Consider the following 25,697-nt stretch of genomic DNA (forward strand, 5'->3'; position numbering starts at 1 on the left):
TTTTGGCGAGTTTGGGACTGTTTTAATCCCAGCTGCTGGTTATTATAAGAACCTTCCAACAATCTGGTGCTCCAAACAAACACCAGTTTGAGTTCCTCTTCCATCCCCACCCCTTTTTCTTTCTACATCATGGCTTTTTAGATTGTAAGCTTGTGTTATTTCCAGTGATTTCTAAGCTGCTCCATGAGCCTTTGCAGCTAAAGAGCAGCATATAAATGCTGTGAATAAAATGGGGAAAAAAACAATGAGCAATAAACAGTCTAGTATATGGGCACATCCAAAGCATGAGATGAGCTTCTCCAGAGAGTAGTGGAGAGGCTTCTTAGGGGAGGCACAACCGAAGCACCCTTAACATTGGGACAGGGCAAGATGGGCCACCTAAGGCAAAGGACTGTGCACAGCAGGGCAGCCAAGTGGAGAAAGATGCCTCATCACTTTTTGCAAGACAACCCACAGGAATACTCCCACTGCTCTTTTATGAGAGCTCCCAACTATTTTTTTTTTAATGCTGGCTTTTATTTTGCGTGGATGCTGTTTTAATCCGATTTATTTCAGGATTGAAATCCTACTTGACTATACCTACATGTGCTCAAGGCGGCATACAAAGATACAAAAGATACATGCAGTTAAACAAGCTAAAATAGAACCTTGAAACAGCAACAAACAAAAGCAATACTGTACACACTATATATAATTAATTTAATATTGTTGTCAGCTGACTTCAAAGTTTTCTAAAATGAAAGGTGTCTTATACATAAATCTAACTCACAATGCATGGAGTTCTTTTGAACTAAATCATACTCGGAGAGCAGACCCACTGAAATTCATGGATCCAAGTTAGTCATGCCCATTAACACCAATGGATCTACTCTGAGTATAGCTAACATGGGGTATAACCAATAAGGAGCTGTCCTGTATTAAAAAAAAGGTACCTCTCAGTGGCTGATACATCAGAGAACTCCTCAGTAGAGCCAAGCATCATGTGGGAAGGGGGCCCCACTGCAAGATTTTAACCCCCAGCCCCACAAACAACCCCAGCCTGCATACCTGCTTGGAACGGCTGAGCGACTGCTGAAGCTGAGCCAATTCCTCTTTCTTAGATTCCAGTTCTCTCTTCACCTGCTCCATCTGCAACATGTGATCTTCTAACTACACAGAGGGAATCAAAGAGAAAGTGCATCCTTGTAAACATGTGCAAACTTTTCAGATGCCTCTGGGCAAATCAAGGTGGTGTGTGGCTGGGTTCTTAACACCACTGCATTTTGCAATGCACCTAACTATGCCCTCCAATATCTTTTTTTAATGTTAACAAGGGGGGAGGAGCAGGAATCAGGGGCCTGGCACTATAAACCTGGGACTCAAGCTTGCTGAGCCATCCCTCAACGATGTCCCGAGCTGCACCAAGGCACCATACCATTAAAGCACATTCAACACACCCTGCTTCTCCCCAAAGACTCCTGAGACCTGTAGTTTACCTCTCACAGGCCTACAATCTCAGCACCCTTAACAAACTACAGTTCCCAGGATTCTTTGGGGGAAAGTCAGGTGCTTTAGATGTTTACTACCAAACATTATCTCAGGGGACATCTCAGCCCACCCATAGATCAAAACAGCTACTCAACAGTTTCTGAAAAGGGAGAGCCCTGCCCTGTTACAGGAGAAGAGAGATCAAAGCAGCAAACCTTCATTTCTGACTCCCGTTTGACTTGGTCCATCTGGAAGGCCAGCTGCTCCTTGACTAGGGCAACCTCCTCTTGGCTTTGTTGGGTAACTGTCAGCTGCTTGGCCGTGTCTGCATTCTTGGTATTAAAAAAACATCAAACATAACTTAAGTATCATTTTGAGATTGCAGGGGTAGTCTGTATGGTGCCGCCTGGGTCCCTTCTAATTCCTAGGGCCCTGGATCCAGCGAGTACCATTGTTAGTACAGTCATACCTTGGGGTTAAGTACGCTTCAGGTTGAGTACTTTCAATTTAAGTACTCCGTGGACCCGTCTGGAACGGATTAATCCACTTTCCATTACTTTCAATGGGAAAGTTCACTTCAGGTTAAGTACGCTTCAGGTTAAGTACAGACTTCCAGAACCAATTAAGTATTTAACCTGAGGTACCACTGTATAGGGACCCAGGTGGCGCTGTGGGTTAAACCACTGAGCCTAGGGCTTGCTGATCAGAAGGTCGGCGGTTCGAATCCCTGTGACGGGGTGAGCTCCCGTTGCTCGGTCCCAGCTCCTGCTCACCTAGCAGTTCGAAAGCACGTCAAAATGCAAGTAGATAAATAGGAACCACTACAGCAGGAAGGTAAACGGCGTTTCCATGTGCTGCTCTGGTTTGCCAGAAGTGGCTTTGTCATGCTGGCCACATGACCTGGAAGCTATACACCGGCTCCCTTGGCCAATAACACGAGATGAGTGCCACAACCCCAGAGTCGGTCACGACTGGACCTAATGGTCAGAGGTCCCTTTACCTTTACCTTTACCACTGTATAGCAAAATAAGTTGCTCTGAGAACAAATGGGTGGGCCACAGGATGGTAGTGAGAAAGACAAAGTTGTGTGTGAGAGCTGGGCTAGAAGCAGGCAGAAGCCAGAGACTTAGAGCCGTGCTTGACTACTGCTAGAACTGAAGGCTGTGACTAAGAGAGAAGCCAGCCCTTGTGGGTTGTGAATGCGGAGGTGCCCCTCCCATCTTCTCTTGCATGGCAAATACCCAATGGAACAGTGTGGGAAGTCGGCAGCCAGCCCTGTCATTACCTTTCTCAGGAGCTCTGCATGTGTGTTGATCAACTCGTTGTGCTTCTCCTTCAGCTTGGTGTAGCGGGTTTCTGTGGCGCTGGCCTTCTCTGGGGGAAAAAGGAAGGAGATTGTCATGAGCTGCATTCTCAGTCCAGCTACTGAACCTTGGAAGCCATGGTGGGCAACTAGCTGCCTAGAAGAGACTGTTCCAAGGAACAAGCATGACAGCAAATGAGTTGTGGGTCCTGCCTTACAGATGACTGCCAACAGCCATTCTTGCTTCCACAGGCTGCAGGACCATGAAGAAGTAATTTGTGTCATCAAAAACTGCTTCCCGCTGGTGTTGTGCTCGGGGTGGGTGCTTTTTATGCAGATAAGCAGTCAGCAACATTTTCCAGTTAAAGGGACACATTCCCTTCTGGGCAGCCTTCCAGTGGTGGCTGGGGCCACAGACAGCAGCAGGCAGAGGAACATATGTGAATCGCTACTTCTGTACAGTAGGCTAGCTTCTGCACACACTTGGACACCCCTCTCTATCCTCCATCCAGAGAAGGAAGAGGCAACATCAGAGTACAAGGTCCCATTCCATAACCTGGTAGAAACACTCAGGGTTTGAAGCAGGGCCAGTGAGGGGCATGGCCTGGGAAGAGAGGGCATGTGTGGGCCTTGGGGTAGTTCCAGGGGCCAGGCAGAGAAAATTGGAAGGCCATATATGGACCCCAGGCTTGAGGCTCCCCATCCCTGAGGTCTTACCTTCCAAGCCCCGGACTGCAGAATCCGGGACCGGAAGCCGTGTGACACTGGAAGTTGCGTCGACGTAACTTCCAGTGTCGCTTCGCCCTTCTATGGGTACCAAAAATGGCCGCCGCCGGCTTCGAAAGTCGCTTGTACGCATGTCAGGAAATGCGTCGACGCAACTTCCGGTGTTGCTCCGCCCATCTATGGGCACCAAAAATGGCCGCCGCCTCACGTCTATGCACTTCCGGACATGCGTAGATGCGACTTTTGAAGCCGGTGGCGACCATTTTTGGTGCCCATAGAAGGGCAAATCGGAAAGAAAAAAAATGGCCGCCAGCAGGAGAAAATAGCAGAGAAAAAATGGGAGACGAAGTGATACGGGGGACCACCGGGAAAAGGTAAGTAAAATCGGGGTTTTCCCGGAGAAAACGGGGTACTTGGCAGCTATGCCCTGAGGGAGACAGTGCCAAGTTCACATTCCTTAGCAGAATATATAGGGTTTACTTATTATTGCTGTTTGAAAAGCACAGGTCAACACACACAACCTGCTTTCCAAAGGCACCACCTACTTTCTGCTTCCAGGTAGAGCCCTCGACTCTTGTCTCCCTCCATCTTTGCCTTCTGCAGTCTTTCCAGCTCATCCCGGAGCTGCTCGTTGTCCACCAGGGCCTTCTGCTTCTGCTTCCGCTGCTCTTCCACCTCTGCCTCCAGGCTGTTAATCTGGGCCTTCAGCTGAGTGATGTATCTCTGAGCCTGAGGATTGCAGCAAAACACATACAAAGCAATGGCTATAATTATGACAGCTCCTGCAGGATCAGAAGCAGGATGCTCTTGTGCTCTTTGCTTTTGGGCTTCCCACATAGGCACCTTGCTGACCACTGTGGGAAGCAGCAAGAGTCAATGGGGTGCAATGGTAAGAATGTCGGCCTGGGACCAAATCCTTACATGGCCATAAAGCTCACTGGGTGCCAGTCACCAACTCTCTGCCGTATTATTCAAGGCAAGCAATGCTCATTTAGCACTTGACACACAAAATCTCACAAGTGCCTCTCCCTACTCCCTAGCAGTAAAAATATAAATAACTAGGTGGTTTTGCCATGTGTTGCTGTGGCTCAGTCTGTTAAATGGAGTCTCAGAGTCCCCCTTCAGACTCCCCTCACCTGTACTCCCAGGATGCACTTTCCTATGATTTGTGAGTCCTGGAACACATGGTTTTGGGGTTTTTACCTGGCCCAGGTGCAACACCTGTCCACGCAAATGGTATGGGCTTGCTTTCGTAGTCACATCTGACTTTGTGTCCAAATTTGAACGCAATCGGTCAAGCGGTTTCGTTGATCATTGGAGACACATCCCCAGTTTACATTTTTTTATATATAGATTATCAGTTTACTTCCTTTTCGTAGCACCCAAAGTAAGACATCTCACTTTGCCTAAACACACACACAAACAAACAAACAAACACAAACACACACACAAACAAACACACAGAGTACCCCATGTTACCTCAAGCTTAATCCTCTCCAGCTCTGCTCGAAGAAGATCAACTTCTTTCTTCAGGTTTTCAATTTGGAGATCCCTGAGGGTTAAAAGGTTTTAAAAACACAAGAATGCTCTGAGTTGATGTTGTACAGTGATGAAAAGCTATGAGCTTGAGGCCTCCGGGGCAAATCTCTCCTCTGCTGCAAAGGCTTCAGGGTCACATCAGAGCCTCTCCTTTTCTTTGTCTCAGCCTCAAACCACCCACCTCCTGCCAGCAATACTGGGATAACGAGTCTGTAACCAAAAAGTTGCAGTATGTAGTACCCCCATACTACAGTGAGGGGGGAAAGTATTTGATCCCCTGCTAAATTTGCCCACTTGCCCTCTGACGAAGAAATGACCAGTCCATAATTTTAATGGTAGGTTTATTGTAGCTGTGAGAGACAGGATAACAACAGGAAAACACCCAGAAACCCACAAGACAAAAGTCAGAGAGGCATGGAACATGTGGGCCACTCATTGCCTTGTCACAAGGGGGACGAGTGGGTGGGTAAGGCCAAAATCTGATGCCCCCCACCCCCGCCATCCTTGTGCTGTCTTCCCAAAGCTGGCTAAGTGAGGCACTGGGCTTTGGGGTCCCTCCCACCTCCTTCCCAAAGCTGGGAAAGTGCCAACTAGGCTTTGGGAAGGAGGAGGAAGGACTCTAGGACCCTGTCGGAACCCTCGTGCCTCCTCCCCTAAGTCCAGAGCCTCACGAGGGCTGGGGCTGGGGGCATCCACTGTTGCCAAGCACTGCCAAAACAGGCCTTGAGGGCCAGCTGCACATTGGACCACCCTGTTCTGAGGTACTCCATTTCATCTCGCCACCAACCTCCAACAGTCATTTTGCACCCACTGGCCAGGTTCAGTGGACTGCTCTGCCCCACATGCTGCCTAAAATTCCACAAACGTCTGCAAACCTCGGGTGCAAACCATCAAGGAAATATCTCTTCCTTGGGCAATGGGTTTTACTCTTTCGCTACATAAACAACAGCGCTGAGAGATACTAGTATATATATGATAATACTGATCTACTTTACAGGACTGTTAATGCACATACAACTTTTTCTGTTAAATAGTCTGAATGCTGCATAAATGCTAAACCTCATTATTAAGATGCCAGCTTAAACACACACACACACAGAGAGAGAGAGAGAGAGAGAGAGAGAGAGAGAGAGAGAGAGAGAGAGAGAGAGAGAGAGAGAGAGAGATTTTGCTGATAAACACCCTTACCTATCATCTCTTATTCCATTGGGTGGTCCAAAAGTCTGTTCAAATATATCAGACACATTCTGCTGAAACAAATATTAAAGAAGAGAAGAAGAAGAGTTTGGATTTGATATCCCGCTTTATCACTACCCGAAGGAGTCTCAAAGCGGCTAACATTCTCCTTTCCCTTCCTCCCCCACAACAAACACTCTGTGAGGTGAGTGAGGCTGAGAGACTTCAGAGAAGTGTGACTAGCCCAAGGTCACCCAACAGCTGCATGTGGAGGAGCGGAGACGCGAACCCGGTTCCCCAGATTACGAGTCTACCGCTCTTAACCACTACACCACACTGGCTCTCAAAAGACTGACAATGAAGGGGATGCTTCATGTTTATGGCTATATGGTATAAATGCTTTGAATTCCTAGGGAGATACAGTATTACATCATTTTATTTATCATGTATCTACAACTAAATAAAATGCACTATTGCACTTGGAACTGTTTCTGCAGCATGCCTGAGATCAATTTTGCTTCTGAATGCTCCCCTGTGTGGACGTCCTGAGATGTACTCGGGGCTGTCATACTGGATTCCAGCTCCACAGCTCTTACTGGGAAGCCCACATGACTATGCATTGCCTTCCATGAAAAGATGGCAAGCTGAAACACTCCTGGCCCGTGCGCAGCCCTCTGGGTTCTGCAGGGTTCCCAGACCTGCACCTCCTAGACTGGCCCTGGCAGCCCTTCCGGTTTGGCCTCCACATGTCATCACATAGTGAGCAAACATCAGCAACCAGGAAACAACTTACGAAAGCAAAGCTCCATTTGGAATACATTGCAATCACTGCCAAGAGTTTTATGTGTCCAATTTTTACAGCTTTGTAAATGAATTGCCCAAGCACAGTGGCCAAGTCTGTTTCCTGGCTTTATTCTCTTTCTTTCTTCTTTTTAAGCTTAGCCATCCTTTCAGTTTTGTAAGGCATTTACAAGTCAGCTAAGAATAGCATCTTAAAACCATTTAAAAACAAAACAAAACGAATAACTGCTATTTATAGGGAAGGGATGCCGCATGGTGGGAGGTTGAGCATCTTTTTTTCCCTATGCCCACAACACTTCATCCAATTCCTACTCTTTTTCAGATAATTTTTTTCTTAAAGCAAAATGGTGTGCTCCCACCCAACAAATGCACTAAAGGGGGGGGGGAGAGAATGGTCTTTTTCAGTTCCTACGGCCACATTCCCTCATAAGCAACTTCTAGTGGGGGCAGGGGCATTCTTTGGTAATCCTATATAATAAAGTCCCTGTGACTCTATGTCCAGTCCCTGTGTCCGCGCTAATGCGCATGTGCCCCACGGACACAGGGACTGGACGAAGAGGCGGGACGTACGCACACACACGCTCTCTCTCCCCCCCTCAACCCTCTGCCTCCCATTCCCCTGCGGCGGCGGATCAAGATGGTGGCATCGGGCTCCGAGGCCGCCGCGGCGGGAGCCCGGTCCGGCTTCCCCCGCTGCCGTGGGCTGCAGCCCCGGAGCCCAATGCCGCCATCTTGGTCCGCCTCCTCCTCCTCCTGACAACCCTACCTGGCCCGTGGGAGGAGCGGCGGGGCCGCGGCCTTCCCTCCCTTTCTGCGCTCGGCCGCGGGACACGACGGGAGAGCGCTTTGTTTAATTGCCCCTAGCGCCCGTTTTCTTAATGGGCTGAATGAGACTAGTCTTTCATAATATGGCTTCCTTGTACAATGAAAATTGTAGCGCCCCCCCCCCCAATGGATCTTCTCAATGTTGTACTCCCTTAGCTCAGCACCTTGTGTGGGGGGACCACCTGCACAGCCCTAAATCCAGTGCTAGTGGGGGTGCACCTAAAAGTGGTGGGTAGAGCTCACCACTCCAGAGACCCCCCTTAGCATTTCTCACCTGTTGCTCCACAGTTGGGGCTGTGCTGATCTCAATCAGGTTCTCTGGCTCTTCGTCCTCGGGGGCTTCTTCTTCTGGGATCACCACAACAGGCTTCACGTGCTCGGCCAGGGCTGATGCCCGCAGAAAGTTAGGTGGATTCTAATGGGAGGAGGAACAAAAGGAGTCAAGGCACATTTACAGTGCAGGTGAAACTAGATGGCACTGCAGACTACTTACTGCGGCTAGACTGAATGCCCTTGATTCGGCGGTTTTGAGGGGAAGATTTGGAGGAGTCCCATACGGTCAGAGAATGTGCCATTGTGCCTTGGGTGAGGTAAAATCCACAGAACATATTCTACTGAGTTGTCCCTTTTATAATGATTTAAGGCAATATCTTATAGCCCCGTATTTATCTCAGTTTAGTTCCCGACCAAGAGAACGGCAGGCAGCATATTTGCTAAACAAGCCCACTGAGAAAATAACCTTCTCGGTGGCTAAATTCCTCTTCCTGGCGCTCAAGTGTCGGAAACGTATAATCGAATGTCTTGATGTGGGTTATCTGTAGGAGGTTTAGTAGCGCGGTCATACCCCATTTATGTACCGTATCCCTCTGATGCCTGCAGTTTTATATTTTTATCTTTGTATTGAGAAATGTTTTTTGTTTCTGACTATCGGTCGAATAAAGTATATTGAATTGAAAATTGATGGCACCCTCATAAATGCAGCCTCACAAATACACACCCAGGGATTGGATTAGGCAGACAAGTGCTTTCTCCCTCTCCCTTTCTCCCTCTCTGCCCCCCTCTCACACACAGTGTATTTCTAGGGAAAACTGGCCAAATTTCAGGAAAAGCTTTACAAACTGTAGCAGGCAGGGGCATTGGCAGTGGGTGGCCTAGCCCCAGATTGTCAGGGTTGGGGAGCGGGAGGAGAAGGCAGAAGAGAGACTACCTCAGGCAGCCGTGGGATCTGGATGAGGCGCTTGAAATACAGCATGTCCGATGCTCTTTTGAAAAAGCTTTTGAGGCTACAGAGAGGAGAAAGGAAACAGAATTGTCAATACTGAGACCAACAGCAAGGTGGTCTGACTCTTAAGAATGCAAGAGGAATCCTGGTGGATGACACAGGGGACCATCTACTCCAGCTTGGTGGTTTCCACGACGGCCAACCAGAAGCTGTGTGCCCAAAAAACCCACAAGTAGGGGCGATATTTTCTGAAAATCTCAATGATGAGCTTAACCACAAAGATTTCCATTCCATCATATGTGATGTAGTTCAGCCCAGGCACAGATTGAAAAGCAGGCCACAAGTCATTACCTGGTTTTCACCAGAGAAGGATGTATATACGCTTCTTTTAAACTTACTTTTCCCTCCTATCTCTAAAATACCGGTAATGTTTTACAGGGCAGTCCCATGCATATTTATTTGTTTTTTTTAATTATTGCTTTTAAAATATGCTTTTAGCTGTAAGCTGCCTTGAGTCCTGTCAGGGGAAAAGGCGGATTACAGCTAAATACAAAAATAAATATAATTCTAATTATTCTATTACCTGCGGAACTGCTCGTGGAAACGGTCACGATGCCCTTGCAGTGTATCAGCTGGGAGACCTGAGGAAGACAAAAGAAAGGAACTTTGGTGTATGTCCAAGACTTCAATGGATCATTTGCCAAGAAAGCACACACAGGGGTTTGAGACCGAGAAAAGCACACCTGGCACCCAAGCAAGGCTTTCACAATCTGCTAGGAACATAGACCTTATGCATTGGTCTATCTAGCTCAGTACTGTCCACACTGACTGGCAGCAGCTCTCCAGGGTTTCAGTCAATGAATGTTCCCAGTTCTATGTGGATGTGCTGGAGTTTGGTCAAACTCATGTCCGTAGCTTCAAGAACACTGTCCAACCATCTTGTCCTCCGTCGTCCCCTTCTCCTTGTGCCCTCCATCTTTCCCAACATCAGGGTCTTTTCCAGGGAGTCTTCTCTTCTCATGAGGGGGCCAAAGTATTGGAGCCTCAGCTTCAGGATCTGTCCTTCCAGTGAGCGCTCAGGGCTGATTTCCTTCAGAATGGATAGGTTTGATCTTCTTGCAGTCCATGGGACTCTCAAGAGTCTCCTCCAGCACCATAATTGGAGATACCAGGGATTGAATCTGGGACCTTTTGCATGCAAAGCAAGCAATACTACTAAGCTTTGGTCCTTCTGTTTTCATCTTTAAACACATACAGTGAGTTGGATTCTATGATTCCCAGAAAGGAATGTGACCTTCTGGCTGCAAATCTTTTATTGCCTTTACTTTTTTATCTTTTCTAAAATGCTTTGAGAGTATTTTTAAACAATCAAGCAGTGTATAAATTTTATGAAATAAATAATATGGCTGCCCCCACCTGACTCAGAATAAGGCAGCGTCATATAAGCACTTAATGTCTGGCTGTTGGAACTCTTAAGGATGCAAATCCTTCACACAATCAAAATAAGCAGGTCTTCCCAGGCTTCAGTTTCTCCCTTGCTTGCCCTCTCTCTCTATGGCTTCAGCAAAATGAATGCAAATCTGGCCAAGTGTACACAAATATGCTTAAGAATCCCCCGGCTTTCCTTAACATAGGACTTGTGCAAAACTTATGACTATAGCTGTCCCACCAAAAAACCCATTTACTGCATAGGTAAAGGTACCCCTGACTATCAGGTCCAGTCGCAGACGACTCTGGGGTTGCGGCACTCATCTTGCTTTGCTGGCCAAGGGAGCCGGCATACAGCTTCCGGGTCATGTGGCCAGCATGACTAAGCCGCTTCTGGTGAACCAGAGCTGCGCATGGAAACGCTGTTTACCTCCTGCTGGAGCGGTACCTATTTATCTACTTGCATTTGACGTGCTTTCTACATGGACAGGAGCTGGGATCGAGCAATGAGAGCTCACCCAGTCACGGGGATTCGAACCGCCGACATTCTGATCGGCAAGCCCTAGGATTGTTCTTCCATAAACACGATTTTAACAATGGGTCCGTAAGTGACTGTTATTACACCATATGCTTTCATGAACTAGAGTCTATCTCATCGAATGCATGAAGTGTAATCCTTGGTTGCATTCACACATGCACACACAGTGATAAGGGATGAGGAGAGTCGTAAGGAGGTAAGGTCAGAGAAAAAAAATACAAAAATTACAGCGAGTGAGAATTCAATGAGAGGTAGAATGCAGTGGCAAGTGATAAAACAATCAAACTGGCAATGGGGAGTTAATTAACATCTGTAATGGAAAATGAAACCACTGTCTCTACTCAGCCGCAAATGAGTAAGAGTTTAACTTCTTTACAAATTGCAGTTTACCAGTTTTCTTGTTCAAGTATGGCCACCTTAAGAGCAGTGGCAACATCTTCTGGTAGACTGACACCTCCTCTAACTGGCTGGTGAATTTCTGAAGTCAGCCTCTTTCCCATCACCTGAGATTCTTTCTTTAACTGGGAGACACCAGAGACAGAACCAGAGAGAACAAACCTACATGCAACTGAGCCATGAACCCTTCCCCAAATGTCCCAGAACTGCACCTGAACCATGGTATGCTTCCATGCCCACACAAGAGCGACTTACAGGAATGGAGCTTGAACATCAGTTTCACAGTGTAATGGTAGAGGTGGCTGCAGTCTTGGATCACTTGAATGAGAGGAGCCAGCCGGCACTGAACTGCTGACATCTGGGAGACAGCCATGGAGGTGTTCAGCTGTCTGAAAACTGAAAGGAGGAAAGGAAAGTTCAAATACAGTCATACCTCGGTTTAAGTACGCTTCGGTTTGAGTACTTTAAGTACTCCACGGACCCGTCTGGAACGGATTAATCCACTTTCCATTACTTTCAATGGGAAAGTACGCTTCAGGTTAAGTGCAGACTTCCGGAACCAATTGTGTACTTAAACCGAGGTAAGACTGAGACGGTGCCTTTAATAACAACAAATACAGCTGCTGCTGCTGCTGCTGCTGCTGCTGCTGCTGCTGCTGGATTATTGGAAGGTCTCTGGATACCCGAGCATCTATGTGCATGTTCTTAGAATCATAGAATTGTATGTGTGCATGCTTATTTGTAAGTAGGTTTAAAAATTAAAATAGAGATTTAAAATACTATTTAGATGAACATTTTGGTTTCGACCTTCCTCAGCTGAACATCTCTTCGTCTGCTGTTTGGCTGTGCTGTTCTGTATCTCCAATCAATTACAGTAGTCCTAAACACAACTAAACAGCACAACAAACAAGTTGATAGTATATATACCTCTGTATGTGTGTGCCTGTGCATATTTAAATAAAACCAATGGCACATACACATGCTTATGTGCATAATATATAAAAATCAAACGGTAAGCTTAACTGAACTTTGCAGCTTATATAAAATGGTGCATGCTTCCACAACTGCTGTAACCAAGTCTAGAAAAACAGAGATGTAAATCTTCTAAATAAATAACCCTCCTTGTTCTGGGGCCGTATGCCTCCAATCGCCAGATGCCAGGGACAAAATACAGCAGTTGGCATCCTCCTTCGCACCCTGCAGCATGGTTGGATAACGTATTTGGCCAGTGGAGGCTGGTCTGTTACGGCAAAAAGAGCCCTATCAACATCAATCTGCACTTAGTCAGTGCTCACCTGCCTGCCTTCTTAGTTGCAAGCAGCTCAGGGGGTGACCTTGATAATATCAGCTTCCTCTTTAGTCTCGGTATTGCCCATGTAGAACTTGGCAGGGAGAAGGGTGGGGACCAAACTAGAATTTGTTGGCTCTGGTTCCTCCTGCTCCTGGCCTTCTGCTCCATCAGTCCCAAAGAGCACCAGTCACCACTTTATTTGGCAGATGGGGAGGGAAATTCATTGGGGGCTTTTGTTTGGAATCCAGCAGGGAGATTCCTAGTTTCTGAAATTGTTAACATCTGAGGTTATAAAAGGCATAGGACAACTGGCCTGTTAAAGGAACCAGTGTGCACCAGAGGACTGTGACTTCCCCGTGACTGAACTGGCAGCTTCAGCTCCTATCACCTTTGTTTACTCAGGTTGCTGCTGGGTAGGACCAAGCACAATCTTCCTAGAAAGCTTTATCATTAACTAGGAGCACACACAGCCTTGCCTGGCAACAGAAATAATATCAAACGACTGAGAGCAGCACAGTCATGACCTGCAACACCCCAAGGTAAGGCCCATTCAATGCTCTGCATTGAAACTCTGTGCTCAGAAATGCCACATGTGGAAGTCTGGAATGAGAGCATCAATGAGAACATCACTGACTTGGTTCCTGCGGAAGAAAGGCTTCATTATCATAGCTAATAGGTAGAAATAATGTGCCCTGATGGCTAGGAGGAGAGTAGTTTCTGAACCTGTGTGAACATAAATACTGTAGCTTCTGGGCCAACAGAGGGCACATCCACTCTTACCTTTGCTCTTTCCAGGCATGGTTCATTATTTAAAACTCCATGTCCAGGCACCTCCCCCCCCCCCGAGCTTTCCCTATGAAAACCCACTTTTTAAAACTCAATTGGAGCAAACGTTAAGCTGCGAAAACCTGAATTGACATTTGCTCCAATTCAACTTTAAAGAATGTTTTTTTGTGGGCAAAAAGAACATACACACACTTGGACACAAAGCGCTAAAGTCCAGACCTCTATCTAGAAAGAGCAAAGCAAAATGTTAGTGTGGGTAAGTCCTAAGTTGTACTTTGAGTGATAATAAATAATAATAATAATTTCTAAAGGAGTATTAACACGTTTGTTGGCTGGTCGCCACAAAGCAGCAAAGCCAAGGTGGGGCAGAGACCAGCGCTCTGCCTTTGTTTATTGAATAATTGAAGCGAAGCTGACAATGAAAGACGTCTGAGGGGTTTTGTAGGAGAGGGAGGGCTCCAAGAGTATGCATAATTTACACAGATTGCTGAATTCAGACTTTCTTTGTGCAGAATATGTAACTTTGGAATTACCTTGGCATCCACTAAAATATGCTAAGGGCTGCCAACCTATCAAAACAAAAATTACTAGTCTGTCTTGCTCCTCTACTTTTAGCAGCAGTTTGATCCACAAATAACACCTATGGCTGTGTTGTGGAAAGCTCTGACTCCCACTTTCTGCAGCTGCTGCTGCTGTTACAATCATAGGAGTAAGCCAGAACTTTTGAGTGGGGCCATTGTTGACAATCCTGGAGCACATGCAATTCTTTGAGCAGAGAGAGAAAGAAAGATGTAAACAAAGGAAGGAACTGAAGTCAGCTTACCTGATTCTGCCAGTTTGAGTTCGCAATCCATGTAATCAAACATCTCAACTGTGAGCTGAAAGCTACAAAGATTTTTTTTTAATAAGAGACATAAAACAAGGACCATCAACTGTCAAAATATCCTGCCATTAGCCTGCCTTTTCAGAAATTTTGTCTCCTCCAGGTGATTATAGAATCATAGTTGGAAGAGATCACAAGGGCCATCCAGTCCAAGCCCCTGCCAAGCAGGAAACACCATCAAAGCATTCCTGACAGATGGCTGTCAAGCCTCTGCTTAAAGACCTCCAAAGAAGGAGACTCCACCACACTCCTTGGGAGCAAATTCCACTGCAGAACAGCTCTTACTGTCAGGAAGTTCTTCCTAATGTTTAGGTGGAATCTTCTTTCTTGTAGTTTGAATCCATTGCTCCGTGTCCGCTTCTCTGGAGCAGCAGAAAACAACCTTTCACCCTCCTCTATATGACATCCTTTAATATATTTGAACATGGCTATCATATCACCCCTTAACCTTCTCATCTCCAGGCTAAACATACCCAGTTCCCTAAGCTGTTCCTCATAAGGCATTGTTTCCTCATAAGGCATTGTTTCCATAAGGCATTGTTTGATGATGGACTCCCATCAGCCTCAGCCAGCATGGCTGAGACACACAAACCTGACAATCCATGGTTTGCCTGTGCATTGGGGAAGACACAAAGTCACAGCTTGGAGTCTACACAATGGATAGAGCAAGCCATGGTTTGGCATTACATCTGAATCAACCCAGAGTGATCCCTGGATGTTGCCTACATTTCAGCTGGTAGGCATGGGGGAATCTCTGAAGCATCCCATGGCCAAGAAAACACAGTCCCATTCCTGGGCACCTAGACTAAAAGGGGAGTGTGAAATTCCAAGAGATAATATTAACTGGGCTGTCCCACAGCTGCAAGAAAGAGGCTTGCTCAACATTCTGGAAGCTGATTGAGAACATAGACAGATCTTGTTGAGTGCAAGACCAAAACTGTGCCTCTAGTTTTAATCCAGAAGAATGAGAATAACACAAAATTGTAATCTAGGTTTTGGAAGTTTAGGGAACACTGCTCTGGCAGGATCAGTTAATATCAGAACTAGGCAGCCAAGGAACTACTTGGGCTCCTATCCAAAGCATCTCTAATGAGGTACATTCACACTTGGGACACTCCATTTGTAACAAAGGCAGCCATTATGCTTTGTGGGAAGGTGGGGGACTGGGTGGGCCGGGGAAACTTACATGTTATTCACATCTGTTCCTGCAGCCTTTTCTAGCACTTCATCAGTCACTTCCAGGCCTGGGGGGAATTCGGGGTGCTTTGGGGGAGAAAAATAAGAATTGGCATTCATTCACTAGGAGATGGCTGCCTTGCCATAACCAAACCCAAAGAGAGACAGAGAGACACAGAAAGAGTGGTAGAGCATCTGCCTTGCATGCAGAGAGTCCCAGATTTAATCCCCGGCATCTCCAGGTGGGCCTGGAAGACGACACTGTCTGAAACCTTCAAGAGTCACAGCCAGTCGCTGTAGACCACGGGTGTCAAACACAAGGCCCGGGGGCCTAATCCGGCCCGCCAGACCTCGTCATGTGGCCTGCGTAGCCGCCGCCGACATTAACCGCTGACAGTAGTTCTGGAGCCTGCAATTGGCCGAGGGTCAAAACCGGGGGCGGGGCTGCAGGCGGAGGCCGGGGCGCTGGAGCCGCGCTGACGGCCTTGGCCAGGGAATTTCAATTTCGAATGAGGCTGAGGGAGACGGTGGCACAGCGGCCAGACGGGGAAGTGAGATGCAGGAGGAGGAGGAGGAAGCCCGCTGAGGAGGTAGGAAAGCCCTACAGGCGCCGCCAGCAAAGTTGGTGCCGGGACGGAGCAGGGCTGGATTTTTTTTTGGCAGGCTTTGCTGTTGTCTCCGAGAGCGAGTGACCAAACTTTGAGGGTGACCAAACTGCTGATGCGGCCCCCGATGAATTTGAGTTTGACACCCCTGCTGTAGACAATACTGTGCTAGATGAACCAAATGGTATGACTCACACACTTCTCTTTTATCCTGTTCTTTCCAGGCACGTTAGTGCCTTAAAGCGCCGTGTCTGAGCACCCTTTTCTCTTTTTCCGGAGCTTTCCCTTCAAAAGCCCATTCTTTAAAGCTGAGGTGCAACAAACAGCAATTCAAGTTTTCCCCAGATTGCCATTTGCTTCAATTCAATTTAAAGAGCAGGTTACTGCGCGGAAACCTCCAGAGTAAACGAAAAAGGCACTCAGACACAGCGCTTTAAAACGCACAGAGGAAAGGTAAGTGTAGACTATAAACCCTTAGTATAAGGCAGCTTTCCTTGTTTTGCCCACATGTCCCCAGTGCATTCACACGTTAGATTAATTCTCATGCCCAGAAAAATATTTTTTCTTGGCTATCTTAGATAGGATGAGGTTGTAAGAGTGGATAGTTCAGGGCTACATATTTAATTAAATTTTAAAAAATTATATACCACTTGATTGTAGTAAAACATCTATGCAGTTTACAATAAATATTTAAATTATAAATAAAAAGATGTTGAAATCAATTAAGAACATTTTACATTTTAAATTAATTACGGTAACATTAAAATAGATTAAAGCATGTTGACATCTACATGTCTGGATAGGATTAGGATAGGGTTCCTAAGCAAAAATAGTGAAAAAAATACAGCAAAGGCACCTGCCTGGTGTCAACAGGCAGGGAGTTCCAAAGTGCAGGTGCAGTCTTACTAAAATATTTTCTTACAACTGTGGAATATTATGTAGTTACCTGTAACATGAACTAAACAATGTGATTCAGCCAAAACTTTGAAAACACTGCATCTCTCCAGAAAGGTAATGGGATGGAGGCCAGAGCTAAGGTGCCATCTGGCAGGGCAATGGCTAGAAACTTTAAGTGGAATGCTGAGCAGAGCTAGGCTGCAGGATCTCAAGTTTACCAGATTTTCCGTACAGTCATACCTCGGGTTACAGACGCTTCAGGTTGCGTCTTTTCAGGTTGCGTCCCGTGCCGAACCCGGAAGTATGCAAACGGGTTACTTCCAGGTTTTGGTGCTCGCGCATGCGCAGAAGTGCTAAATCGCACTTTGGGCATGCGCAGAAGCGCTGAATTGCGACCCGCGTGTGTGCAGACGCGGCGCTGCGGGTTGTGAACACTGGGTTGCGAACGTGCCTCCTGCACGGATCACGTTTGCAACCTGAGCATCCACTGTACTAGTTACCTAACCCAACACAGTTTAGAGCCTCTCCAGACATCCTTTTCATTGAGCATTCAAGATGCACCTGAAGAAAAGATGCTTCATTTCTAAAGAACCGCATATCCTGTAATTTCCTGCTAAAGTTGTGCTACAGCCCCTCTGAACAGCAATAATGTGGTAGCATTGGGGAAGCATCACAGAACTACTAACAAAGCAAAATAAATCTGCTACTAATGCACTATTGTTCTGTCAATAACATGTTTGCCGAGTATGTCCACAATGAAACACCAGTCTGGAGGGACCCTAAGCACAATCCCAGCTGGGAGACAACCACAGTTTAAGGTAGGTTGGCATGCCTTTCAACCCTCGTAAGTCATTTCCTTGTGGAGGTCCACTGCAGACAGCTACAATAATCTTTCCTGCTTGACGAGAAGGAAAAACAGGCAGTGGGAGGGAACTCTCATAAGGCCCATGCTGGGATGCAGCTCTCGGGGTTGAAACTACAGTAGATGAGCCCCTACCCCTAAGTTGTCTTCCCACAAACTGGAGAGTAGCAACCCTACAGAAAAGACCACTGAGAAGAGAAGGTGTGCAGGAGCTGCATAAACAGAAATTACCTTTAGATGGAAGGAGATTTTGGTGAGCAAAAGTTTGGTATAAATGTTTACGAGCTGGCCGTATCGATCATGTAGGTGGCCCTAACAAAGAAAAATATATGTTTCATTAAAAGGGTGGGGGGCGGGGTTCCAGGTTTATTTGTTTATTTTTACATTTATATCCCATCTTTTCTCCAAGGTGCTCAAGGTTACTGCTGTCACAGTTCTCCCCACCCAACAACCACCTTGTGAGGTAGGTGAAGCTGAAAGATGGTGACTGGCCAAAGGTGACCCAGTGAGCTTTGTTGCTGTGTGACAACTTTGAACCCTGGTCTCCCAAGTTCTAATTCCAGCAATCCTAACCAAAACACCACATTGGCTCTCTAACTCCACTGGCTTAGATCAGCAATTGATAGCCTCAAGACAAAATCTTGGGATATGACATTTACCCCGCTCCCCTTGGAAACTTTAAAAGCCATGATAAGACTATAGATCAGCAGCATCTGGTCTTTGGAGAAAGATGGAAGGTAGCCTTGTGCCGCCCCACCCCCGCCAATTTCACACTTCCAGCTCAATATGACCCCCAACAGGGCAGACCAGGCATAGTTAGTTGCTGACCAGGGACCTTTGTTCTATATCCAGGATGACATTTGAAGAAAGTGTTCTCAATCCATTATAAAATTCAAAGTTGGAGCATCCAGCTGGAAGCACATTTCTGGAACTCACCCAGAGGTCTCCAGTTTCTCGGATGTTACTTCGATATCGCTGACAATCTTGAAGAACCTACAGAAGACAGTATGTGAAGAAAACTTAGGAGCACAAGAAAATTGGGCCACATCAGAAATTCAGGACTTGTTTTCCAAAGGGTATTATACTGACCCCTGTCTGTCCTTCCGCAGAAGGTCAACCAGGCTTAGTTAATTTATTTTTATTTTCTACAAGATTTATAGGACACTTAATAAAAAAATCTAAGCAGTTTACATGAAATGGAATATTCATTAAAAAAAATAGCAAAACAGTCTTTAAAATGGTAGATTTAATATTATCATCAAAATATAGGTAAAAATAAACAGATTTTGAAAATGAATGTACATGATAAAATTACATGTCTGAGTAGGCTAAACAAAAGCAAAAAGGTTTTAGCAGGCATTGGAAACACTACAGCAAAGGCACCTGCCTAATACCAATAGCCAACTGATAGGGTTAGAAAGATGTGGAATAGGAATTAGACTGTATAATACAACCTGGAGCAGGCATCCCCAAACTTCGGCCCTCCAGATGTTTTGGACTACAATTCCCATCATCCCTGACCACTGGTCCTGTTAGCTAGGGATCATGGGAGTTGTAGGCCAAAACATCTGGAGGGCCACAGTTTGGGGATGCCTGACCTAGAGGATGGAAAACTGCTTTAGGAACCACAAAGAATGTTTCTTTAGGTTTGAAACTGAGATTGACGCAGCAAAAATTAATGTTTCATGTATACTGAACTCTACAATCTCTTTGTAAGAAGGCAACACCTCATACAGATAGATGTTGGAGGTATAATGCAGAAAAGGTCTAACTGAGGCACATGATATGGACTTCTCCAATGACCTAGTCTTTAGCATCTAAAGTTGTTGTGTGTATCTATTTAGTGCTGGCAATATTCTTGATATTTGCAGATGCAAGTACTTTTAAATTATATTCCCAAAGTACAGGGACTAACAGCAGAACAACAAAAGAGGATTTTGTGAGCCTTTATGGACTTAAACTTTGAGCCTGAAGGATAAACACCCACTGTCTATTATGCATTGGTCTGGCTGCATCTGAACATATTGCCTAAAAGCACCCGCCTCATGTGGAATCCTGTTTGGACATCTGGAGGGCTGATCGTGACATACACAATTAAAGGTATATGTACTGATGGCTTGTGTGTGTGTGTGTGTGTGTGTGTGTGTGTGTGTGTGTTGTACTTTTCTCCCCTTCTCTTATTCTTTTGGCTTTTTTAAAACCTTTTTTGTTAAACTCGCTAAAAAAATTATTTAAACTAATTGCAATAAGGAACACATGATTAAATCTAGAAGCCAACAGGGGTGCAAGAGCTGCATAGTTTGATCAAAGCAACATATGAAAATATTTGCCACTGACATCTAGGCCTTTGACAACTTTAAGGGCAGTGACAAGTCAAAATAATTGACAGAGGTTGCAAAATCCAGCTTTGCTTGTCACACCATTGAGCTATTGGGGTGAATAATTTCTGGACATAGTTTCTGTTGTTTTCTCAATCACAGTGTACACACTGTCCCACCTAGAATGTCAGCTACATGTGCAGTTTCAAGAACAGTGGTACCTCGACTTACGAACAACTCGACAACCGAATTTTTCGACTTACGAATGGGGCAAATGGCCACACACTTAAGAATTTCTCAACATCCGAACGGAAACCACAGGTTTTTAGATGGGGTTGCTTCGACTTACGAATTTTTCCATTTCCAATGCATTCCTATGGGAAATCGCGTTTCCAATGGCGCTTTTCGACTTACGAATTTTCCGACCAACGAAGGTGCCTTCGGAACGGATTAAATTCGTAAGTCGAGGCACCACTGTACATTGCCTCTTCTCTTCTGTCAAAGGTCTTTTTCACACTGGCTGAATTGAAGGAGGCCAGCAAACTTACATTTGGATGCCCATCGCGGAGGACTTTGTGGAGAACGTGGCAAAACTTCCAACTGAGGATGGCGCTGCTGGGCAAAGGGAGACCAATTGCGTATGACCAAAAAGTAAATGCTCCTTTCTCATGATGAGTCCCCAGAATAATTCCTTCATGGGAGTCAAGGGCAGTTTGAAATTCAAGGTGTTTAAGGGGGCAGGGAGGAAGGACAACGAAACATGGCCTAAGAGACTTTCCCATCACCAACAATGGAAAAACAGCCGCAGAAGCACTTAGAAACATTTAAGCGTTGAAGGAAAGGTGGGGTATAAATGTAATAAATAAGTAGTATTTATCTTAATTTCTACCACAGCTTTTGAGTCACTGCTCTGAACATCACCAAATCAACAAAGGATTGTCTTCTAAATAAAGAACATCATAAGTAATCCTGTATGAAGCATATCACCAGTATTCACCAAACTTGTGATAGAAATGTGTTTGTTTTCAACACTTTTTATGGCGTAAAAAGGATAAAGGATTTGATTTTTAGCATTGTTGAGTTTTCCTCTTGCGATACACTCTTTGGTTTACCTTATCTTCTGATAAGTAAGTGGGGGGAAACTCACAGCAAATGGCAGCCAGAACACGAGGCATGACATATTATAGAGGAAGAGGAGGAAATGAGACACTGGTCTATTGTTTTTGGAAGTTACTCTGTAAACCACCAGACAGTATATTTGTTACTGAATGTGTACTTTATTAAATGTCTGCTTTAGTAAATTTGTACTTAAGTGTACTTAATGAAATTTAATACTTTATTAGTGTTATTATTAAATAGCACTAATAAAAAATTTAACTTAAGGAAGCCAAGCGAACAGGTGACATGGTAGGACAAAAGGATACTGCGGGCATGTTTCTCTTTGACTGGCGCTTCCAGAGTGTTGATTGCTTTGCTGATGCTCATAGCCTGGGAAGGGGAGAGAAAGCCAGTATTAAGAATAGCATTGATGTTTACATTTCTAGCTAATACAATAATAAGTTATATGGAATCTAATTATCAACTAGTAACAATGACAACAACATTATGACTAAGTGCACAACCCCACAGGATTCCTACATTTAAAATAGGTAAAGGTAAAGGGACCCCTGACCATTAGGTCCAGTCGTGACCGACTCTGGGGTTGCGCACTCATCTCGCATTATTGGCCGAGGGAGCCGGCGTATAGCTTCCAGGTCATGTGGCCAGCATGACAAAGACGCTTCTGGCAAACCAGAGCAGCACATGGAAATGCCGTTTACCTTCCCGCTGTAGCGGTTCCTATTTATCTACTTGCATTTTGATGTGCTTTCGAACTGCTAGGTTGGCAGGAGCTGGGACCGAGCAACGGGAGCTCACCCCGTCACAGGGATTCGAACCGCTGACCAGCAAGCCCTAGGCTCAGTGGTTTAACCACAGCGCCACCTGGGTCCCTTACATTTAAAATACAAATGTATAAATGGCTTTTTGGTGACTGTACTCACTGGTACAGAGTCCTGGCACCTTTCTTCGGCTGCGCATGCCAGCCATTTTGTGCTAGTACACAAGCCTCTTATCGATATACAAGTACAGTGGTACCTCTACTTACGAATTTAATGCGTTCCGAACACACATTTGTAAGTCGAAAAAAAATGTAAGTCGAATCCCATAGGAATGCATTGGGAGAAAAAATTCGTAAGTAGAAGCAACCCTATCTAAAAATTCGTAAGTAGAAAAAATCCTATCTAAACCGCATCCAAGATGGCGGACGGAGCTCCATTCATAAGTAGAGTTATTCGTAAGTAGAGGTACCACTGTACCGGGAGCTCATTTTTTACCACAAAAAGCACTGAATATATCAAAATTGTCAGTAAGCCACCCCAATAAATCAGGGGTGGGAAATGTAAGGTGTTTCCTGACTCCAACTCCTGTCAGCTCCAGGATAGCCAATATGCAAGGATGATGGGAGAGGTAGTCCAACAACATCAGAAATGAATTTTATGGCAATACTGTCACAGCTAGATGGGTAGGGATGGCCAATCTTCGAGTGAGGCTTATCTGCTGTTACTGATCATCCACCTGAGGTACGCCCAAGAATGTTCTGGGGAACCGAGTATTCCCCAAATGAGAGTGTGAAGCCCACTGACCTTGATAATCACACCACACTTCCCAGCATCCTGTTTCCAGCACTAGGCAGCAACTTATTGTACTTCTGTAAGCCCCTGAGCAAGGTTTGGAGACCAAAAGGTCCTTCTCCAGCTCTTGGATGACAACTTTCAACTGTAGCCCACTGATGAAAGAGAACACCCATACACACTATTTTCTGCTCTTCACTCTCACACTGTACCAATCTTAGTTTCTCATGTCAATGTTTCAAACAGTGCATTTTGAATCGAAATATTTATCCCGGCTGAACTGGAAAATCAGGCAACAGGCATGTTTGAGAAATCAACCCAAGGAATTACAAGAACAGATGGAGCTTTTTGATAAGACTTGGGGTGGGGGGGAGGCAGCACCATTCAGAATAGTTAAGCATGAATTCAATGGTCCTGTGCTCAAAATATTCCCATTTCTGAATTAGAAGGAAAAAATACACCCAAGCATATTTGCCATTCTGTCATAATGGTTAGCATGTTGGACTTGGACCCAAATTCAAATCTTAGCTCCATCACAAATCTCAATTTAAGTGACATTAGAGCCACTCACTCTCCTCCTTCTAAATTAATCCCACAGGGTTGCCAAAATAAAATGAGATATTCCCACATACATTGGTTATATCTCCCTGGGGGAAAGGGCAGGATACACAGGGCACACAAAAATAATTCTTCACACTGCAAAGGTTAACATAGGACTTTTTAAAAAAAAAACCTTATTTCAGTAAATTACATCCAGGGAAAATACCTCAGAGAAGAACAAATGTAATTCTTCCCTCTATTTTTTAAAAAAATAACCTTCTAGGCCTCATGCTTGCAGAGAAAAGTGTAATGCTCAAATTATACATGGACACAGAATCAAGGAGATGCATTGACTCTCAAAGGGTTGCAGTCTATATGAAACATTTGCATTTACAAGAATGAAAGCTGGCATCTACTCCTGGGTACTATTCACCCCCCAGCCTAAGATGCCTTTTGAGGGGGGAAAGGCAGGCAAGCTCATGTCCTGCTTGGCCACAGTAGAAAATGGGGTGCTGGACTCTAGATGCGCCTTTACGTCTGATCCAGCAGAGCTCCTTCTGTATTCTATTGTTGAGCAACACCAGAACATCTCTTTTAAAAATAAAAAAGGTTCTACTAGTCTCAAAACCCAGGGATCCAGGTGGCGCTGTGGGTTAAACCACTGAGCCTAGGGCTTGCTGATCAGAAGGTCGGCGGTTTGAATCCCTGTGACGGGGTGAGCTCCCATTGCTTGGTCCCAGCTCCTGCCAACCTAGCAGTTCGAAAGCACGTCAAAATGCAAGTAGATAAATAGGAACCGCTACAGTGGGAAGGTAAACGGCATTTCCGTGTGCTGCTCTGGTTTGCCAGAAGCGGCTTTGTCATGCTGGCCACATGACCTGGAAGCTATACGCCGGCTCCCTCGGCCAATAATGCGAGATGAGTGCGCAACCCCAGAGTCGGTCACGACTGGACCTAATGGTCAGGGGTCCCTTTACCTTTACCTTAGTCTCAAAACCACACACTTGGTGACAAGAGATGTGGCCACAATTCAGGAAACATTTCTAACAAAAGTCTGTGTACCAAAAATAATATTTCAAGCTGGTCTCATGGGGTGCATCCCCCAGTGAGACAGAATTAACACCCTAGCCATGTTCATCAGGGCAGATTTTTTTACCTAAACTGTCATTAAAACATCTACAGAAATCCCCTGCCTCTGGGAGTGGGGTGGGGATAAAACACTGAAAGGTAGCGCAAGCTATGTTCTCACAGCAAAATGAGATCTATGCCTGCACATTTTGCTTCTACATCTCTGGTTCTACAAATGCTATAAACTTTGGTTAAATGAAAGCAGAGGATTTTGAGATTATGTTCATCTGACATGTGGGACTGCTGCCCCCCCCCCACACCCGGACACACAAAATGTCTCACTCCATTCTAAGCACCACTCCAATTGACATTTTATTTATTCATGAAAACACTGAGATGAATTGAGAGATCATCCACAGGTGCCCTTTCTTTCTACCCCTTCAGGTATTAACAGGGTGACAATGAGCCAGGAAGCCTTTTCTGGGCTGGCACCCTCCACCTAAGGAACTCCCTACCTGAGAGATTCATATGGCTCTATCACCGCTTGAGTTTAGACCAAGAGAAGGTGACTGTTCCAACGTCACCCAGAAAGATAGCTAGCTGGGTGAGGATTTAAACCCAGATTTCTATGGACCACGTCCAAAACATTATCCCTGCATTAGGATAGTTTCCTATTAAGCTCTTTTTATTAAAAAAAAATGCAAAATCCTATTTTCTGCCTTAAGGACAGGACTCTGACAATGTTGTTGCAAAAACTCGAAGCAGCTGCAGCAGCCATCTTAAAACATTCATGAACCAATAACAAGACTGGAGTAACTGATACTACGGTAGAATATTCCTCCCCAGGGTCACTGTAACCTTAAAATTCAGTGTCAACAGTAGGACTACAGGAAAGACTAAAATGTTTGCAGTGGTGGTGTTAGTTTCGAAAAATGGTGCTAAGTAACAATGGGCCATGAAAGAGGTTTATACAGTAGAATTTATGCATGCTTTGGGTGGAAAGAATTTATTCTTTTTCTCTCTCATTACACTACAACTTGAGGTCATCTAAAGAAGCTGAATGGCATGGGATTTGGGGCAGCCATCTTCACGCAGCACGTGATTAATTTACAGAATTCACTGTCGGCACACATCCTTAGATATTTAAAAGGTGCAATTCAGCCATCAGATTTTGGATG

The 25,697-nt window shown here is 45.3% G+C and overlaps 1 protein-coding gene and 1 long non-coding RNA gene across 3 annotated transcripts in view; one reads left to right on the forward strand and one right to left on the reverse strand.

Moving 5' to 3' along the window:
- Positions 1 to 25,697, reverse strand: part of HIP1R (huntingtin interacting protein 1 related) — a 70,563-nt gene that overhangs the window by 21,764 nt on the left and 23,102 nt on the right. The window contains exons 2-17 of one of the 2 annotated variants that reach the window (XM_035097656.2): positions 21,664 to 21,727; positions 20,788 to 20,930; positions 18,858 to 18,914; positions 18,153 to 18,233; positions 15,568 to 15,644; positions 14,322 to 14,383; positions 11,677 to 11,817; positions 9,643 to 9,700; positions 9,045 to 9,120; positions 8,112 to 8,252; positions 6,224 to 6,282; positions 4,976 to 5,048; positions 4,042 to 4,225; positions 2,753 to 2,841; positions 1,683 to 1,799; positions 1,048 to 1,149 (exon numbers count right to left, since the gene is read on the reverse strand). In XM_035097656.2, the coding sequence (XP_034953547.1) occupies positions 1,048 to 1,149; positions 1,683 to 1,799; positions 2,753 to 2,841; positions 4,042 to 4,225; positions 4,976 to 5,048; positions 6,224 to 6,282; positions 8,112 to 8,252; positions 9,045 to 9,120; positions 9,643 to 9,700; positions 11,677 to 11,817; positions 14,322 to 14,383; positions 15,568 to 15,644; positions 18,153 to 18,233; positions 18,858 to 18,914; positions 20,788 to 20,930; positions 21,664 to 21,727 (1,524 nt within the window). Of the gene's footprint in view, positions 1 to 1,047; positions 1,150 to 1,682; positions 1,800 to 2,752; positions 2,842 to 4,041; positions 4,226 to 4,975; positions 5,049 to 6,223; positions 6,286 to 8,111; positions 8,253 to 9,044; positions 9,121 to 9,642; positions 9,701 to 11,676; positions 11,818 to 14,321; positions 14,384 to 15,567; positions 15,645 to 18,152; positions 18,234 to 18,857; positions 18,915 to 20,787; positions 20,931 to 21,663; positions 21,728 to 25,697 lie in introns of both variants that reach the window. The other variant, XM_035097655.2, reaches the window with a different exon arrangement.
- On the forward strand, positions 17,145 to 20,871 carry LOC118075611 (uncharacterized). The gene is made up of 4 exons (XR_004691409.2): positions 17,145 to 17,877; positions 18,331 to 18,384; positions 19,824 to 20,021; positions 20,744 to 20,871. It is a non-coding gene; the product is annotated as an uncharacterized LOC118075611 (long non-coding RNA).

Source organism: Zootoca vivipara, chromosome 17 (genome assembly GCF_963506605.1).
Source record: "Zootoca vivipara chromosome 17, rZooViv1.1, whole genome shotgun sequence".
Lineage (NCBI taxonomy): Eukaryota > Metazoa > Chordata > Lepidosauria > Squamata > Lacertidae > Zootoca > Zootoca vivipara.